Consider the following 20,492-nt stretch of genomic DNA (forward strand, 5'->3'; position numbering starts at 1 on the left):
GTGTAATATTATATTTGCGTGTGGATTATAAATCGTTCGAAGTGACACATCGACAATCGCGTTCATCGTCATCAATTCGAAGGTAATAACACTCAAAAATCTTTTCTATTTTTATTTCTTATATAGTTATGATAAAAAGATTAGACTCGTTCAACGATTACAAGTATAATTGAAATATATATATATATACAGTAATATGGAAAACATAGATTAGAAATTTATTTAGAATTTTTTAACATTTAATTAGAATTTATTACTATATATGACACTTGCTGTTTTTTATCACGTGGTAACTATTTCTAAAAGCATCATGAATTTAATAACAAATTTTAATAAACTCACATCAACGATCAATATATTTTAATTTCCATAAGAATTGATATAAAATTATTGTTTTATATACGGTTTTATCAGGAATTCATTATTTGCACGTGCTAAAATATCTTATATATCTCTCTTTAATTTACTTTATGATTCAATCGAGACTTAGAAACATCAAATATAATTTCGGGATCGTATCAGATACCCGGTATCGATACGATAAATAAAATTATTAAGTAGAAGATGTAACGTGTGAAACAGAGAGAGCGCGATAAATTCCACGACAGATTTTTTTTTTTTTTACAGAAGTATAAGGGACGTCGAGGAAAGGCGCGCGTAAAAGAAAAAGCACGCAAGTCGATCTGTCATGATGCAAAAAGGAGTAGAAAAGCGCGACATGTGCCATAGTGTCATCTTATATTAACGCGGCCAAACGTAAAAAAGAGGCGGAAAGAGAGACGAAAAATATATCTTGTCTTATAAAAGGATTGCTTCGACAATTATAATTAATACTGTGTTAGAAAGAAATTATTTTGCAACATACACACATACAATCTTTCGTGCATCTTATATAATATAATAAGACAATAATAATAACGATAAATAGATAGATCGAGCGCCTAATAAAATCTGATTCGCGAGCAGACGCGTACAAGCGCGAAAAATCAACTTCATTAACCTACAAACACAGCCCGACATAAATCATTCTGGTAGGTTTGGCTTGGCGTTGCTTTCTCGCTGTTTTCCGTCGTAAAGCAGTCACTGGGAAACTATTACAGGCTTCGCCTAATTGATACTAACGGCAACTAATTGCGTTCACGCTGTGTTCACGTTGGCCGTCCGAACGTTAGCGGCTTTTTAAAAGCTTGATGATTGATCGAACTGTAACATCGTTTCGTAAACAAGTTTGGTCAACGATTATGAATCAATTAAATCAAAGATAGCTTGATCTGAGTAGAGTAATTTTTTAAAAGTCCTTTTCTTTTTTCTTTCTAAAATATTAACATAGAGAAAGATAAGATCTTTATTCGTAGAATTTATTTTTGGAAGAGAATTTTCAAACTATGATTAAAAAATATACGCGCGTCTTTAACTCACATTTTCAATTGGAATAAATTTATTTATTTTGATTTTAAATAAATGAGATGAATATACTCTGAATGAGTTTGTAATAATTTTATATGTAAAAAATTTAGTTTCCCGAGCCTTGCAATGCGAAACGATTTTCTAAAGATTGTTTGAAGATTGTTACAGATTTAAAATTTAATATGTAATAGATAAGATATTAAAATATATATATATTAAATATTTTATCTATTACAAATTAAATTTTAAATCTGTAATGCTATATATATATATATATATATATATATATATATATATATATATATATATAGCATTACAGATTTAAAATGATATATATTGTATATATAGTATGTTTTATATTAGTAACTTAAATTAGTAGTAACAAAAAATTCAGATTCATACACAATTGTACATTTATATGTAAGTGTGACGTATCGAATCGATCATACCAATCGATGATATCATCAAGTGTCGTGTACACGTAATTACCTAACAATCAGCTCAAACAACTCGAACTGGTCGAACACCTTGCAATAGAGGTGCAGTACCCGGACGCAGGCCCATTTCATGCCCGGCCACGGAGCCAGGCTGAGATCCAGACCGTCCTCGAGAGGACACTTGCCGATCGCCATACTTCGTCGGAACTCCGCGCCGGTGATGGTCGGATATCGGTTCCTCCGGTCCAGCATCGGATTCCGCTTGCGTGTCTGCGGCGATTCCGCGGCATCGGAGACGAAGCTGCGCTTGATCTCCGCGCCCGATAGAGTGGAGTAACGATCCCGCCGATCCAGGGACGAGGTCTTCCGGTAGAAGTCCTTCTCCGGGACGGACGGACACCTGGTACGCATCGCGACGGATTCGTGAAGAGGAGGGCTCATGGGTCGCTTCTTCGGCTCTGGTATACGGACGCGGATATCCTGCGGCTCGGCCCCCGGTGTCGGCACGCACGACACCCGCACCTCCATCTTCGGGCCGTCCTGGTTTCCCTGGGGCCCCTTTGGGCTCATCCTCGTAGGGCCCGACAGCAGGATCGGCGTCGTGTGACGCCGTTGCAGTCGCTCATTCAGGGTGACGACTGTTCGGTATTCGGTATTATGCTTCCTCGAGCTCTCGCTTCCGTTCGTGTCATCCTCGTCTTCAAGGATACTAATTTCTTTTCAGCTTCTTCAATCTTACTTCTCTTCGTTGCATTCAATTAATTCACAGAAAGAAAGTTTATTTGCAGGGCGTTTCTTATTTTTGATTTAGCGTTTCAATTAAACACTGCGATCATCGATTGCATCGTGGAAATCAATATATATTGGAAAAGAACAAATTAATAGCTAAATTTGAATTCGGCATTATATTGTCTGTGTAAAAAAATATGCTTACATTTTTTAGGAAATTTGTTATTTCTTATTTATTTACAATCTGGCTTCTAAATTATGTCTCATAAAATTTACATAAAAAGTCCCATTCAAAATTATATATAAAATTACGTGTATAATATATCGTAAACCGAGAATAGATGTATATTCTCGTAAGTGGAATACAAATGATCAAAACGTATTTCGAGATAATCTAGTTTATCTCGTCATATTAAACGAGACGCGCGGACATTATTACACAAACATCGTGTCGGCGTTGTTATTATATATCGCGTGCGAGTGTAGTTTATAATTTAGGCAAATCGATATTCGCGGTTTATTTTACGATCAGCGGCGAGTGGGTGCCGGCTATCCTCGCGAAAATAATTGCAGCGCGTGTCCCGTCCTGCCGCGAGATGCACGACGGGTGAGCGAAACGCGGACGCACGCATATACGTAACGTTGAATTTATTTTCATTGCGGAAATCGCCACGATTCATAGTCGTCCGGTTATTTATAGCGAGGAAAGATCGTCGGCCCCTCGTCCCGCCCGAACGCGCAAAAAGGATCTGGAAGAGCAGAGAGATCGAATCAAAGACAAATATCGTCGATGGCGAAATCGACTACTGACCAAGTTACTAACCAGCTGTTTATTTGACATATCGAGGATAGCCTCGTTTGATCGGATCCATCTCTTTGCCCTTTCTCAGTTTCTCTCTCTCTCTTTCTCTCGCTCGAACAGCTAATGTCAGATCACTTCGAGTAAATCTCAATGCCGTCAGTTCACGAAGCTAATCTTTCAATCGACATGCCCGATCGACTTGATCGAGGCCGAGTTTTAGAGGACGTGCCCATGATCTTACGTGGCTTTTCATATACGTATGTGTTAAGCGAATAATATCGAAGTGCCGTACGCTGTCCCGATGGCAGATTATTCTGATAAATCTGACGTTAAAGATAGCAGAATGAAAGAACCTGGTCGGCTTTGGTATTGCCAGACTTCGATTCGAAAGTAACGATCGAAATTTTCAGATTCTATATAATAATAGAACGTCTTGAATGGAAGCGCAGCATCGTTCTTTTTGCAACCTTATGTCAGAATAATTTTAATATAATGAGATATAATTTTTTTAAAATCTTTTTTAAATCCTGAAAATAATAGATAACATTACAAGACTAGTAAAAATTACATCTTCCCCGAATCTTTGTCAGATAATAATATTGATGTTGTAAGATATTTATAAACTTCAAAAATAGCTTGAATTAATATTCTAAATGTTAAAATTTTTAAATTGTGTGTTTAATATTCATATTCACTTCATTAATTTATAATATATATAATATTTTTAGAAATTTTTATAAAAAAGAATTCGCACGATTAATTGTTAGAAACCACATATAATTTACCGACAATCACAGAGATACTATCAAAAAAATATGATCTTTGAATGTTTGACATTTTACGTAATTCACGGAAATGCATTGACTCAAATTGCTATTCTTGCACAAATCTGTTGCACGCGCTGAATAAAACATGCCGACTGGCGTCGATGAAAGTTTTATAAGGAGGATTGACGTAAGCAAGAAGAGGTGGTAGCTTTACGCGGGACGCAGCGGCTAAATTAACGAATTATTATAATTGAACATTATAATATTAATAATTTAATAGCGCGTACGCTTCTCCATCTTGGAAATGATTTTACCTGGAAAAGCAGCTATTTTGCCGCAGGTGAATCATCGCGGTAGAGAGGATGCCCGTTAGTCATTTACAGATTTGGTCTGCCAAGACGGAGCAAAATCTAAAACTAGGATTTCCTGCAGATCTTGACATACGCGTATAACAATAATTACCATTATTCTTATTCGCGGGCATCGCTATCGAGAGAGCAATACTCGGAGAAAGAGATGAAAATTATGATTAATATATTAAATGTGCAATATTTCATGCGGAGAAAAATAAGTTAACATAGATAAATAAAAAAAAAAAAAAAGTTAAATCAAAGAAAATGATTGAAGCGCGATATATTATTGTAGATCATAAAATCATAGATCGCTCGATATAGGCCGTAGTGAGTAAAAAAAGCTCCGTCGATTCCACTGACAGACGGGACTTTGCGAAAGAAAGTAGACACCCGGAAGCTTTCGGGCTTAGCACAACATCGTGCCGACAAGCTGACCGAGAATCGGATGCCCGCGCGCGCGCTCCGTCTAATAGCTATTAATTAGATAAATGTACGCTATATTTAAGCGCTGGTAATAGTCGTCGTCGAAAATAGACGCAATAACGCGCGATACAACGCAGCTTCTTGCACGAAATCCTTCTTCGGGTGCCACCCCCCCCCCCTCCCGAATAAATAAAATGAAAAACGACGACTCGCGGTGTGTCTGACCAAGCGCGTCTTTCCTCACTACGATCGTGTTATGCGCCACAAATTGCGACTCTAAGATAAATGCGACTTGATTTTTTTCAATAATATATTTTTTTCTTATATATAATGGTTTGTTTTATTATTATAAAATATTACAGCATATATATCGCATTTATCCAATATCGTCAGAATTAATTTAACTGATTTTATTTTTCACTTACTCTCTTTCGACATATTCCTTGAAATATTTATTACATTTAGATATCACGTTTTTTATATACATCTATGCATTTTTTTTTTTTTATATTCATAAATAGATATCATATCATGCGCTGAACAACGAGTACAGAATTTGTTTTGCAGTATTTTGTGGTAAAAGAAAATGCATTTTGTGGAAAATAGAGGAGTCGGAGAAAGAGAATGTTCTTATAGCGCGTTTGTTGAAATTCAATTATTAGACTTTCTATCTTTGAATTTTAAATGATTCAAAAATATTCTTAATCATTGAAATTGATTAGCACAAGTCGACGAGTACGCGCACTCACGCATATTCTCGCAGATGGTTATGCCGCCGAATATATAATTCGCAATTACGCGTTTTTTAATCATCCGTCACTATAAATCTCGCGGAGATACCCCGACCGTATGATCGTAAGATAATGACTTTCAACCGTCACTGCCATTTTCCTCGGAATCGTCGATCGTGAGATATATAATTTTTCTCCGACACCATGAAACCGGGAAAATTGGATCTAGCTTGGCATGAGAAACGCAACGACACGCACCGGCGCAAGAGTGCATCCGCAGGAGAAGCGTACTTCAAACTGGCGCCATGCGCTTCGACGACGACGACGATGACGACGGTGGTAGGTGTGTACCTATAGTATGGTTAATACCGGGTGGCTGCGAGAGAAACGATACGTGCCGTCCCGATAGCGCAAGCGCGCGACTCTGCTCGCGTCTGTTGCTCGCAGCTCGAAAGCTCGGCCAAAGCTCTCATTAACTCGGTCGAGTTTCAAAAGTAGCTTGCAGGCTCCCTCCCTCAATCACGGGTGTTTCCCCGTGAATGACTCGGAACATTTGGCGCGACGAATGGGAATCGTTCCCTCGACGCGATGACACGTCGAGTAGAAAGAAATTTCGCGAAATGACAATGCAAAGTTCGTTGCATTCTTCCTTTCGCAATCCGATTCTTTTACAACCTACATAACTCCAATAATTCAAACAATCGATAAATGTTTAATGCGTAGTGATCGGAATAAATTGAAAAAAAAAAAAAAATAATAATATTTTAATTTGTTTCCTCTTCGATCCTTAAAAGATAATTAATTCTTCGGAAAATATTGATTTGCAAATTACTTATTAAATTAGTTTTATTGAAAAAAATTTAATGTGTTATTGTATTCAATAATATTACAATTCAACCAGGGTTGGGAAAGTTACTTTATAAAAGTAACTCGTTACCGTTACCGTTATTTTTTCTAAAAAGTAACTCGTTACCGTTACTCGTTATCAATTTTAAAAAGTAACTCGTTACCGTTACAGTTACTAAAAAGTAACGAGTCGTTACAATTTCCGTTACTTTTTTACAATACAAACTAATAAATTATTTTGCATAAGAAAAACTTTTAAAAAATTGTAAGCAAGATTTCATTCAAGGTTTATTACAAAATAAATGATTAAATTTTATCGAAATTCTTTATTACTTTTTAATAAAATTTGTTGCTCCATAGTATCATCATTTAAATGCCCTCTTTGTGGTGTTAATACAGAGCCACCGATGCTAAACATTCTTTCTACAGATGCACTGCTTGGTAGAGCTGTATTATATTTAATAAAAAGTTTTTTAAGTTTTGGATAGTCGTTTAACATTTCTATATTACAATTATTTGATTTTAAAAACCGTTGCAATTCTTCTCGTTCAGATTCATTTTGTACCGTTTTTTTGCTCAAAAATGAAAAAATCATAGTGATCGTCAGATTTTCCAGCTTTTGGAGAATTTTCAGTTGATCGGATTCCCAATAAATCCTCCAAGTAATTTTCAGCACGTTTTCTTTTTTCTCCGGTTAACCAGTTTAACTTAAATTTTGGATGTAAACATGCTGCTATTATTAATTCTTTTGTTTCAAATATTGTAAGAAATCTAAAATCGAATATAGTAAATTAAGCGACATTGTTTGTTTTATTGAAATTAATACTTTTGAATCAATAGTTTAAAATAAAATAATATTTTTCAATTAAATCCTTATTTAAAATTAAATAACATATGTATTAATCAAATTAATAAGTTACCTTTTATTTAAACCTTGCTGAATAGCTTCAACTAATGAATGGCAATCTATAAGGTCAGATTTATTGAGATTTTCTAATTTTCGTTGCAAGGTACTTAGAACTGGTAGAAGATGAGAGCTCTGCTTTTCCGAAAAGATAAAGCTCTCATTGGATATCGCGCGTCGCGTCATCGCACTGGTCTGCAAGAGCCATAAGTTGATCAATCATATTCAAGCATTTTTACAACATAATAAGAATGCTAATTGCTCGATTTGCTTACGGCTTTACGGTTAAGATAAAAATTTTATCACGCACAATAGCAAGAATAATATCTTAAATAAATCAAAAAATTTGAAAAAAGTAACGATAAAAGTAACTGTTAAATTCGTTACTCGTTACCGAAAAATGTAACAAAGTTACTTTTTCCGTTACAAATAAAATTTGTAACGCCATTACCGTTACAGTTACCGAAAAAAAGTAACTGTAACGGTAACGGCGTTACAAGTAACGCGTTACTTCCCAACCCTGAATTCAACTAATCATATATAAATTATTCAGTCAGACGTTAGGTAAATAATTGCTACAGGATTGGCCGTACATATTTGGATTGTAACTTATTCGGCGTCCGCGATGAAAAATTCTAGATCGCAGGTGAAAAACCGGGGTAGCGCAAGCAATTTGTGTTCCAATAAAGATCACGTTGCAAGACCGGCGTCCTTAAGCTGCGAGTCCTGCTGTAGTGTCGGGCGTGTAAGTCGCCGTGTAAAATGACACTGTGGCATTTCGCTTCGCTCGTTAAAGAAGACGCGCGTTCAATTTATGCGCCAAACCAAATAAGGCGAGCACACTTCGAAAAACATAAAATTTTCTGCTCTTCCAATATAACGACGAGGCGGTAGAAAAATCGCTTTCGTCCGTAGTATCTTAGATATTCGAGAATAAATATAAATTCTAGTTATGAATTTCTACGCGATAGGAGATGTATTTAATGAAAGACCTTTTTTTCCCCCGCACATCGCTTTCTTCGTACAAAATATTATATTCTTATACTGTATGTATAGTATCGGCGATTAATTTCAAATTATGCTTCATTTTTCGTAAACGGATATTTTGCAGAAAAATATCTTTGTAGAAAAATCAAGCGACTTTTTTTACGACTCGGGAAGTAGTAGTAAAAACGAAAACTAAAGTTCGCGCCCGTGATCGATCGTCTTGACATTCATAGAAACATTAATTACCATCGTTCAACTAATTCGCTATAAATCATTTCGCAAAAAGTAATTGACAATATTTCCGTGATAAATGATGTTTCGTGCGAGGAGGGAGATGGATGGGAGGAGGGGAGGAGGAGGGGGGGGGAGGGAGCACGCGTTCAAAAAATTTGCGTTACGGGAGTATGTTGAGAGGAGGAGGAGGAGGACGTACGAGCGTTTAATTCGTTCAACTTTACGTAAGGAAACGCTGATGAGTAATCCCGGTGCAAGCGCATTAGCCAAGCTGGACGCGTAGTTCCGTCATGCGAAAGTCGTGACGTAAGTCTTGACAAGGTTTTTGGCAGACCCGGTTCTTCTCGGCCAACGAAGGCCCTCTCTCTCTCGCGAGATGGGCCGTAAACGCTCCGTTTCCCTTTCTCGAGCTTGCACGCCGATGTATGAGATTTACGAGAGACGCACATGCTAGTATAATTCAAGTACTATTAACAATGATTAATGATAGCGTTAACGACTAAATTATAATAATCAATCTTTTTATCTCGAACAGCGAGCGCGGTATTTAGATTTTTCGTTTAAATTTTATTTCATATTTTCGTGATTACCTGAATCATGTGTATATCGTAGGATCGTTTTGCTTATTATTATCTTTATAATCATTTTATATAGTAGTATCGCTCGAAAAATATTAAATATTAAATATTAAATACTATATAGAAAAATATATTTGCGTGCAGCATTTTTTGATGCCAAATATTCGCTTTATTATAAATTATAAAATAATAGTAATCAATTATAGTGGAAAAAAAAAAAACTATTGAAATGAATAGTATTTCGAAAATTTCGTGTGCGCGTGTTAAAGAAGAATGCGACTCTCTCTCTCTTTCTCTCTGTAAAAGTTATGTCAGTTTATACGATAATATCCTTCAATATATTTTTTCGTTTTTTGTTTATTTCTTTTAGAAAGGCGAAAAATAAATTAAAACTTAGAAGGGTACGTTATCTCAAAATTTATTTCCAACGGCAGTGAATCTGAGTTATTAGCATAGTATTTTATTCGTTCGCTTGATTTATTCGCTTTGTCACTATAAAAATTTAGATAGCCCGAAAATTTTCCGTTGTTCGTTATCGTTCGAGATGGTACCGCGACGGAAAGAATAATGAGCTTCGACAAAGTCGAGAATCGCGATTAACGGAGAATCGGGTTTGGCCGAACGGGATCACCTTGGCAATGAGAGTCCCTAACTTATTCTGGTTCACGAACGCACGAGGATTAATCTTCCGAGAGTTTGACGTCGCGCTGCGTGCGCTGGATTGAATGACGACTAAACTTCTCTGGTAAGACTTGGAACGCGTGCGACTTTGTTATAGCTGGCCTTCTTTCAAATGGCAATCTAATTAGTAATTAACTGCTTTATTTAGAGAAACTGCGCTGTAATAGCATAGTCCTTTGTTATTTTCGTTCGTGACACATGACAATGTATTTATAATTTTATGTTCGACTCGTTTATTATATAGTCAAAATTGCAAGAACATATATGAAAGTAAGATAACTTTAGCATGTGGGTGTAAAGTTTAATTTATGATAAAAAGCCACGTACGGACTAAATGAAAATATTCATATTTAATTAATTATGTAATATTATTTATTTGCAACTTCATTTTACTTTCAAGCAAATTATTTTCTAAATCACACATACACACACAGACATATATATAGAGACACGTGCATATTTTCACCCAATTGTATATTGAGTTTTGAAGCTCTCATGTTTATATTTGTATATTAGATATTCGAGCGCGAATAACAAGATATTACGCAACTTTATTGAGGATTAAGCGTGTTTGTCAATTTAAGCAAGTAGTATAAAGTTTTATAAGGTCTTATGGTCTTATAAGATCATTGATTGATCTTGTCATCAATCACGAATACGTTTGTCCCGTGTATCGCGTGTGGGAGATCGCTGTTGAATTTGTATGCCTTTGAAACATTGCCCCTACAATAAGGCCATGTCCGCGTAAATCGTATTACGTAAATACACATGCCCGAAAGGGCTTAACGCGAAGAGAAAAATTATATACACGGTGCTCAGCGCAAGCTGACTCGAGATTACATTTTGGAGCTTGTCGCGAAATGTTTGCGAAAGAAGATTTAATGGATCCATGAAACAGATGATTAACATATAAGCATATAAATTACGAAACGAACACACGCACATAAAAAGATTCATCAAAAATACTTTAAACACATTTTTTTAAATAACAAACTTGAAAGAAAAAAATAAAATATTGATCAAGATACTCACACTGTTGCAAGCTGGTAACTTTATAATGCGAGTAAAATTGGATATTTGTTTGTAGAATATTTTGATATATTTTTAAATCTCTCTCTCTCTCCCTCTCTTTCTCATTTTCGATTTTTGATCCTCGAACAAATTCATAATAAATAAATTACAATAAAAATTCATAAGAATTTCTCTAACAACATTTAATATATATATCTCACATTTTATAAATTATTAAAAGTTTTATAAAGAATGTAAGGCAATATAAGAATGCTAAGAACACTTTTATATCCTATCTTTCATCTTTTATACTACAATATTTATATATATATATATAATTATATTCAAAAATATGCATATTTTAATTATTTATATAATATTATTTTTTGTCTTAAATTTTATTATTAGTTTTTTTTTACTACTCTGTTAATGTTTATTCTCTTCAGTTTATTTAACAGTAACTATCTTGGCACGTACATCGTTTTCTTGGCAATTAATACATATCAAATCATTCAAATGATAAGTCAGCCAAGTATAATCCAAAATGTTTGCTTTGCGTTCTGATTTCACTCTCAGCACGGATTTATCACCAAGCGAACGAAATAATTCCGAGACGAAATTTCGAGACGTGCCAATTCAATGCGATCGAATCACGTACGATTCAGCTGCATTTCTCGTTAATTGAAAACTCTCGAATTTATAGTCTAACTTGACTAACATGGCGATATCTCGTTTACCACATTTGAGTAATACACATCTTATTCGTCAAAACGGACCTTTATAATGTTATCCTAACATGCCCGATCATCTCGCGTGAATTTATAATCGCTCGCTGCGAGGGTGTACAAATATGAGCCCGCGAACGAATTAATCGCTCGATCGATCCTAATAAATCCGATGAGCCGCGAATCAGGAGGAGGTGCTCAGCTACCGCCGTTCGTCGATAAATCATCGCGTGGACTTATGAACCGTGAAAAGCGGACAGGGACAGGTTTGGTGTCTCCCTTGGGTTTCCGCTGGAGGCATACGCCCGATATAACGAGGATGTTTCGTTAATGACCTCGTTAAATGAAAGGACGGCTGTTGACCTTTATGCGCGCGCGATATGTCGTTTTCTTTCGCGACGATAAGTCATCCTGACAGTCGCCCATTGCCGTCAACCGGTCCGGCAAATTGTTAGGGAACGCAGATAATTTGTTGCGCGTTTCTCCTCGTATTGATCATATAATTCTCTCTCGCACCAGATCGCATCTAATTTATATTTACTATTATGCATTGCCCATCATGTTGCATTGTTACACTTTTTTTTTTTAATTTTAATTAATTTATTTTTCTTTTTATTATTATTATTATTTTTTTTTAATAACTTTTATGATTTTTCCTCTTATAAAGATAATGTAATATTTAAATTAATATAACTAACTATATATATAGTTAGTGTAAATATTTTATGTATATCAAAAAAGTTTCGCATTATCTATTAATTAATTATAATTAACTTATAAATTAACCAAATCAGTCTTTTTAGATATTTTTTTAAAGATGAAATTAAAATTTAAACAGATCAATCGTGCATGTGTCATGATCAAAAAAATTTTTAATAATATTTTTTTTTTATACATAACATGCACATATTTTTTTATGTCATCGTCGAGAGATTCCAATGCACTTTCATTAGCATGCATCTTTTTTTAATTTCGATAAATTAACTCAAGCAGCGACAAATTTTACCTGCGTCACGCGATACGCATCGATAAAAGTAAATAAATTCTTACACGTTGCAATCTCTGTTGCATCTCTCTGGATCCTTGTACACGTGACGATCAGGTTCCGCGGCATCTTGCGTCTCGATCGGAGGGATGCCGATCGGCGATACCCCTCCGAGAATCAGGGGGGTGGATCTTCGAGGACCCCGTCTTCTCATCGCGAAATTCCGCTCGCGCGACGGAAACCGCGGCGTTTTCTTCTTCATTTCCGTCACCTCTTTCACCGAGAGCCCGTTGTTCCAAACCATTCTTTTCGAGCGATCCTGTACCGTTCCGTCAGGATGGGACTTTAATCGCAGTTGACTGGATTAAAACTGGAAATTTGGTACGAAGCGTTTTTAAAGGAGCATATTATCGCGCCGATGAAATGATAAGGGAAAATCGCGCCCGAAATAATGGCTGACAAAATGCCCAGACCTTCGATTAGATAAAACTGAAACCAAACCCCGAACGCGAGATTGTCTACGTCTACGATGTGGCATTTTGCTGTAAACACACGTGACTCGATAAATCAAATTAAGTTAACGCGATTACGAATCGATTGCGTTTGTCTGTACCGTCAAATTCGCCTATTTGCGGATCTATAAAATAATTCTAAAATAATATTCAGCGCTATTTAGCCACTCTCTTTTTTTTGCATCTTAATTTTTGAAAATTCTAATAGAATTTTATATAAATTTCCAAACAGATTTCTCGTATCAATTTTTCGACTTATTCTTTTGCTAAGGGACTGTCTATTTTAAATTCATCGTAATAATAGCTGACACGATGAAAAAAACTAAATATAATGTGAATGCTCTTACATTATGCTATTAATATTGGTGCAGTTAATCAAGATATCGAGGAAAAAGGTATGGATTTTTTTCACGTTGATTCATAAAACGTGTATTATTCATGCAGCTGTCTTTTCGATATTCTCGTATTGATTTGCGATCGATGAATCATGTCCTTCTCAATCATGACTTGCGAAAACAAATGTGATTTGATACGAAATAGCAGAAATATCGAAATGTTTTTCCCATTTATATATTATGACTTGTCAATTACATCTTTATTATTACACATGGAAAAAAAATTCCGTTACTTCAATTAAAGTTTACGTCACGGGCTGCCAACAAACATATATAGTTCATTCAATGATATTTTTTATCAGATAAAATATCTGGATTATTGAAACAACTATTCAGATATTCGGTCCAATAAAAATATTCAATAAACTATATATGCCCGTGACGTAGACTTTGAATGAAGCGACAGCATTTTTTTTTTCGTGCAAGTACAATATATGATTCCGAGAGTTACGAATTCGCGCATTAATTACTAAAACATTAATAACAAAAGATTTGTTAAAAAGAAAAATTACATCCAGAATCCTTATGCAATACAACGCAATAATTTTTATATTCAATTCTATACAATGAAAAATTATTCCTTGTAATAAATTTGTCGAAATATTTTTTTTTTGTTTCTTTCACTGTAGCAACAATTATTATTACATGCACATAATCGATTTTCACTATTCCTTCGGTGACGTCTCGAATTTTTTATATAACGAATAGATCTGCTTTACAAGCATTTTTAGTTAATTGATGTATCACATCGTGCAAATTAATTAAAAAAAGAGAGATGTGATAGTAATCGCTGACGTATTATCTTCGCAATTATGCGTCAGTCAAATGCAACATACTTTTTTTTTTCAAGTTTCATCACTTTTAACCGAAATTTTTGCATTATAATATATTCTTGTAATTTACAAACAATTTTGTAACGAGAACGTGTATAGATTTTTATCAACATTTTTTCTCGAGGCTACTTTTAGGCAAAATAAATGATTTCTTTACTCGTTCTTTTCCGATCGCGATGTGTAATCTTAACAATCTATTTAAGATCGTGCGTAATCGGCCGACAATATTATTTCGTATTTTAATGTAGAATCATTTGGATCGCGCGAGCTTTACCGATTATGCTAAATCACCTTCCGTGCCGATCCGCGCGCGAGTTTCGACTAACTCGTCGTTCTCCGCGTGACGAGGCGAGGTGAGGCAAAACGACACGTTTTACTCGTTGAAAAAGGCACGACCTTCGGACATTGCTTTGCATTACAAACCATTGTCCTGGACAGCACTCGTCCGCTTTATATGTCACCGTCCACTCTTCCGCGCCGGTTCTCGATTACAATAAGCGGATATCGTTGATCATATTCGATGCGCATTTAACGATCGCGTGAATAGGTGAATAAGCGCTATCTACTTTCTCGAGAGTACAAGCATGGAATATTATATATATATATATATATGAAATATATAAATATAAAATATAAAAGAATTAAAGCTAGGATTGCGTGTGACGGTTTTAACTTGGTGTAATTTGAAAAAAGAAAAAGAAATCCTGCGATAAAAATACCACCTTGTGATTGACATGATTAAAAAAATTGGATATAATTATGCTATTTGCTCTCTATATTTTAAAGGTTAAAATATAATAGAAAAGATACAAACAGCTTTGGATAGTTTTTTTTTTTTTTTTTTAACAATGTGCACGTTCGTCACCTCGATCGCAAAACATTTTTTAAGATGATTCGAAGATACCGATTCGTTCGCAACTGTTTCGCATTACGGTCACATTAGCCTCGTCTGCGTTTATCTTTATAGTTCGCGTATTTCTTCAGCGAATACGTCGGAATGACCTTCCATGAATTGCAATTTCAAGCGGACCCAAGCTGTGTGCCACACTGTGTGCACCGATTATAGCACTCGAGTAAAGCCAGACGCTTTCCATTAAGCAACTGAAGAGGAAAGTCTTGTTTCCTCGATACATTAAGTTAAACTTTGACAGGCGAAACCGATAGTGCTAAAAAAAATTGACAAAGAGAATCTATGCGTCAAGATATTTTTTTGAGAACTTAATTTAATATTCTTGATATATATATATATATATTATATATATCCAATACACATAAGATTTTTGAGAAATATTTGTGTATGTGTGTACGTGTGTGCACACAAGATATTTATTATATAATAAATTTTTATTCCTTGTTGAATAAGAAAAATTAATAAGAAAAATACAAACTTTATAAAATATTAATACGTGAATAATACTTGTGAATAATGTTGCTATATATATGAATATCCGTTATTAAGATTGAAAAAAATATCAATATTTGTAGTAAAGATTATTCTGTGAGGATTGATCCGACGCGGTCGTTTCTGACCTCGATCTTCATCGAGACCGGCAATTTCAAATTATTTACGGCTAATCTCTGCATAGACGCGTCTCCGAACATTTCCGACGAGTATGTGTAACTGCCAGATGAAGAAGAGAAATATGATGTAAGCTACCTACGTTGCGTGACAGCTCGACTCGTCATTCCTACTTCTGATGCCTCGATGATGTTATGCACGCTATCGTTAGGTTATGTTTATGCGAATTTAATGACGATGAGAAAAGACTCTCGAAACCAATTCACTTAACGAAAATTACGTTTCTTCCAATAGGGATCAATTCTTTTACATATTCTTATAGTCTCGTTTATTCTTCTTTTCCAAGAAAAAAAAAATGATGATGACTTTATTATTTAAACTAAAATTAGAGTGATGGAAATGATTGCTTCTGTTCCTCCTTTTCAATATATTATAATGATATTTAATTAAAATTAAAAAATTAGATCCAGGAAATTAACAAAAAAATGCCATATATCCAGAAGATACGATTTCTATCATTGATAAAATGATGGATTTTCAAGTACATACACATTTGCGGATATATTAATTTACGTAGACGACGTACCTCAAAATATTCGCGGAAATTAAGCGTAATAACTAGAGACGCGAAATCGTTTGCAGCCACGTGAAATATATGGATAACGATACGCGTTCGCTTCAACACTAAACGTGACTGTCGCAACCGGAGTTTCAGTCAGTGGCATCCCACTCGATAAGGATTATCGCAAAGGAATGACCTCGTTATCGCGACGACAGTGCCGGCGGCAATCAGAGACAGTCGACTATGTTAATCGTAAAGCAAATGTCATACAAATAGCCTGCTTAGCGTATATCTTCCGCGCGATCCCTTATCGTCGCGCTGTCTTCCTGTTTCGCGTGTGATTGCGCTTGCATGCGCGTTATTTAAAACCGCGAGTAAATTGACGCGCAAATTACATGTCAATGAGATGCGGCTTGCCATGTAGGCGAAAACATTTATTGCCGTCGTTTCTTAAGTTGATTGTAAAGAGACAAATTATTTCTCCATCCCTGCGCTGGATGTCTCACAAGATTTCCAATATTTTTATTCACATCGTTCTCCGGTGTGAATAAAAATGTTGCAAATTTCGTGATCGATCGAATAATTTTAATCGATCGATTCGGGATAAATCTTGAAACATTCAGAATTTAAATCATGTATTTTACATATACAGGTAACATTATAAATATATGTGGACAACATTTTCATTCACGCCATATATATTAATATTTCAAGATTTAGCCCGAATATTAAAGAATTGTTCGACCAATCTAAGCCCTCTATAAGAGAGATAATATCGTCGCAGCCACTATTTTGCCCTATGAATATATCAAATGTTTTTGAAAGGGCTATATAAGACGACACAATCTCGCCAGCAGGCTTTCTAGAGGAAGAAACCTTAGCAGCGAGACTGCTAACGGACTTACATATCGCGTTTTACTACAGGGGGGACGTTTAGTGCGGACCTTTTCCCGTCACGGAGTAATAACTTAAGACGATTTATGCAAACTGGAGAACTCGTAGCGTTTCTTAATCTGGTTGTCCACAGGGCTATGGCCATTTTATCTATTTGGATATAATAGAGTCAATGTGCCTGGAGTTTAGAAATTTTTTAAAAATGATTGGAGAAAAATATGTAAAAATCATTTCCTTTTTTTTTTTTTTTTTTTAATGAGTACTACATAATTATATATGTCTATATATTTAACGTGAACTCATCTCGTGGAACAGTGTAAGTAAACAAATTCGTCATGTCAAACGGTTTGACGTATGCGAGGTCGCTGCGTATTAGCATCAGAAAATATTATAGATGCCTGTAGAAATGTAATTTCGGACAATGATGTGCGTTTGTCACAACAAGCACGATGCATTTATTTATCTCGATCGTAAAGACACGCGCTCTATCATGAATGTGGCACGATGCCAAGAATCCGCGAATTCGAGCGTGATGCACAGTGTATACATATATAATTGTCACAAAGAAATTATTTTGCGAGAAATTATTTTCCAAAAATTAAAGCCATTTACTTAAGATAAAATCAAGAAGAAACGAAAAGAAGTTTGCTTCTACTCTTTACATATAAAATAAGATGAATATTATTCCTATGAATTAAAATTAGAATTTAAAGTTCCTATGATATAAATGAATATTATATTTAATATTATTAGTAGTTTAATAAAATCGCTCTATTTTTTCTTAGCATTTATAATTTCCTTTATATATGTATATATAAAGTTTTCATCCTTTCTGAATTATTTGTCTGCTATCATTTTTTAAATCATTTATGATATTTAGAACATTTTGATGAAATGCTAATAATTTATGAAGAAAAGAAGTTGTAGTTGATAATTATATTATTGCATCTCTGTTGTGACTTCATGCTACTACGTTATAATATAGCTACAATATAATGTTGCAGCACAGTATACATTTGTGAAGAGAACTTAAAACGATCCGCTGACAGATATACACATAAATCCTTTTACATCTGAATGCGCGTAATGACACGTGTAGAAATCAAGCGTCTGAGAATAACCGCTACCAAAATGCTTTTCAAATTAAATGCTTCGGGCAATGTATCCGCGAAATGTATTCCGACGAAAATACATAAGCAAGACCTAAATAGTTTATGCAAACTATCTACATCCAAGAATGTCCCAGAGATCTACCAGATATGTTATATCAGATATACCTAATAAGTTGTAAATCCTTATTGGAAGACAATTTTTTTCTTAATGAAAATTTATATATTCTCATTAAGCCATAATTTGTTTTAATATTTCATTCCTCAACGTTAAACATTTATTAGTTTTAATTTTTTATTTTCGTTGAATTTTACATTTTGAAACGCTTTTACAAAATAACAATAATATTAAAAAACAGAGCTCTCTCTCATTTTTTCAAATTTAAATATTTATATGTATAAGTGATTACATGATTATTTTGAAACGTTTTGTGTACCTATATCCCTTCTCTATAAAAAAAAAAAAAGAATGAAAAAATGAGACAAAAAAGATATTAGTAAATATATAGTTTGTGGACTGATTTTTCGGGAAAGTTTTGCTTATTTTTCTTTTATTAAGAGTAACATAAAAATTTATAGACTTGAATATTTTTGTTTTTATTTTCGAGTAACACTCACCGTATGTTGTAATAAATCTCATCCTCCCGATACACTTTATTAAGATCTTTATCTAAGATATCACTCGCGTGCTTCGAATTCTCCCATTTCGCTCCCATCTTGAATGTATCGATCGAGTAGCCTATACGTGGTGATCATATGAAGAAACGTAATGGAAATTACGAATGAGTTCATTGACCAAGTTAGTAGTCAATCAATTAATTAAATCAATACACTAACAATCGCGGATTACTGGATTAAGAAAGAAACGAAATCTTTCTATTCGGTAGCACCTACGCTTCTGTTCAATGATTTAAGGATGAAAAGAGGCATCGCCAGAGGATTCGATCTTTCACGTTCTCTCTCGTCGACTCACAGCCTGTTTTCGAACGCTTGTCGAATGACTTTATCACCGGACTATTTGTCCCGATAGCATGGACGGCCGTCGATCGGTCGATCATACTCTAAATTTAGCAGCTGTACGCGAGTGAGAGAGAGAGAGAGAGAGAGAGGGGGGGGGGGCAGTGATATAAAGAAGAAAGAGCAATGTACGCACGCACACGTCCGGAAGAGAAGGCGCGATCGCACGCACTAAAGGGAGATTCGAAATCCGAGATGATGATTCGTCGGCTATTCGCCGCCATACTAGCGCGTTGTCAATGTCAGCTGATCGAGCTGACAGCAGACTTTCAAGCCGATGATTTATCGATTTGTTCGATAATAACCTTGTTATATCTCGACACGTAAGCGTACACGTATCCATTTGCTTAGCCCATCAAACGATCACTCATTTTTAGTCATTATTAATAAATTCTTTCGCAATGATTTGATTTTTTAACGTTAGTATGCGAGAAATCATTATTTAATCAATATTTAGTAGAATTTTTCTATATCAAAAAATATATATAATTTTTATACATTGTACCATATATACTGAATTATTATATAACAATTATTAACGCATGTATTAATAGAAGATACATATACATATTCTTGCAATATGCTTCATATAGTTTAATAAATGACAATAAAGTAGCAATGTATATTAAAATATATTATTTTAGTAAAAATTATCACTACGTTTTCAAAATGCATAACTCAGCTTCTTTCACCACTCAATTAGATTGGAAGGCTTATCCTTTAATGATATAATTATTTAATGAAATATATTTATACTATGTTATCATAGCATAATTATTGCGGCAGAGGAATTATTGGTGATGCAGAAATTGGCAATGTCGTAAAACAGCTGATTTGATCTGGAAAAATCACATTGCATCTGATTGTCCGATACCCGTAATAAAATGCCAGTATATATTATTGTATAATAATAAAAATGACTGTCTGCGTGCGTGTGTATACAAAATGTAATGTAACAGCGAAAGCGATTGCGTGCGATATCCGATATATGTATATACGTAACAAAATGCTTTTGTATATTATTAATAATAATAAAAATATGTATATGAGT

At 34.6% G+C, this 20,492-nt stretch overlaps 1 protein-coding gene across 7 annotated transcripts in view; it reads right to left on the bottom strand.

Moving 5' to 3' along the window:
• Positions 1–20,492, bottom strand: part of Lmpt (four and a half LIM domains protein limpet) — a 112,520-nt gene that overhangs the window by 40,609 nt on the left and 51,419 nt on the right. The window contains exon 1 of one of the 7 annotated variants that reach the window (XM_070296502.1): positions 19,043–19,155. The exons of 4 other annotated variants lie outside the window; for them this stretch is intronic. In XM_070296502.1, coding sequence (XP_070152603.1) covers positions 19,043–19,140 — 98 coding nt within the window. In that variant the 5' untranslated portion in view covers positions 19,141–19,155. Of the gene's footprint in view, positions 1–1,896; positions 2,644–12,665; positions 12,971–19,042; positions 19,156–20,492 lie in introns of those variants that run through there. 2 more of the 7 variants (XM_070296498.1, XM_070296497.1) reach the window with 2 other exon arrangements.

The sequence above is a fragment of the Polyergus mexicanus genome, unplaced genomic scaffold (assembly GCF_030449975.1).
Source record: "Polyergus mexicanus isolate NDT 795.1 unplaced genomic scaffold, iyPolMexi1.0 SCAF_5, whole genome shotgun sequence".
Taxonomy (NCBI): Eukaryota; Metazoa; Arthropoda; class Insecta; order Hymenoptera; family Formicidae; genus Polyergus; species Polyergus mexicanus.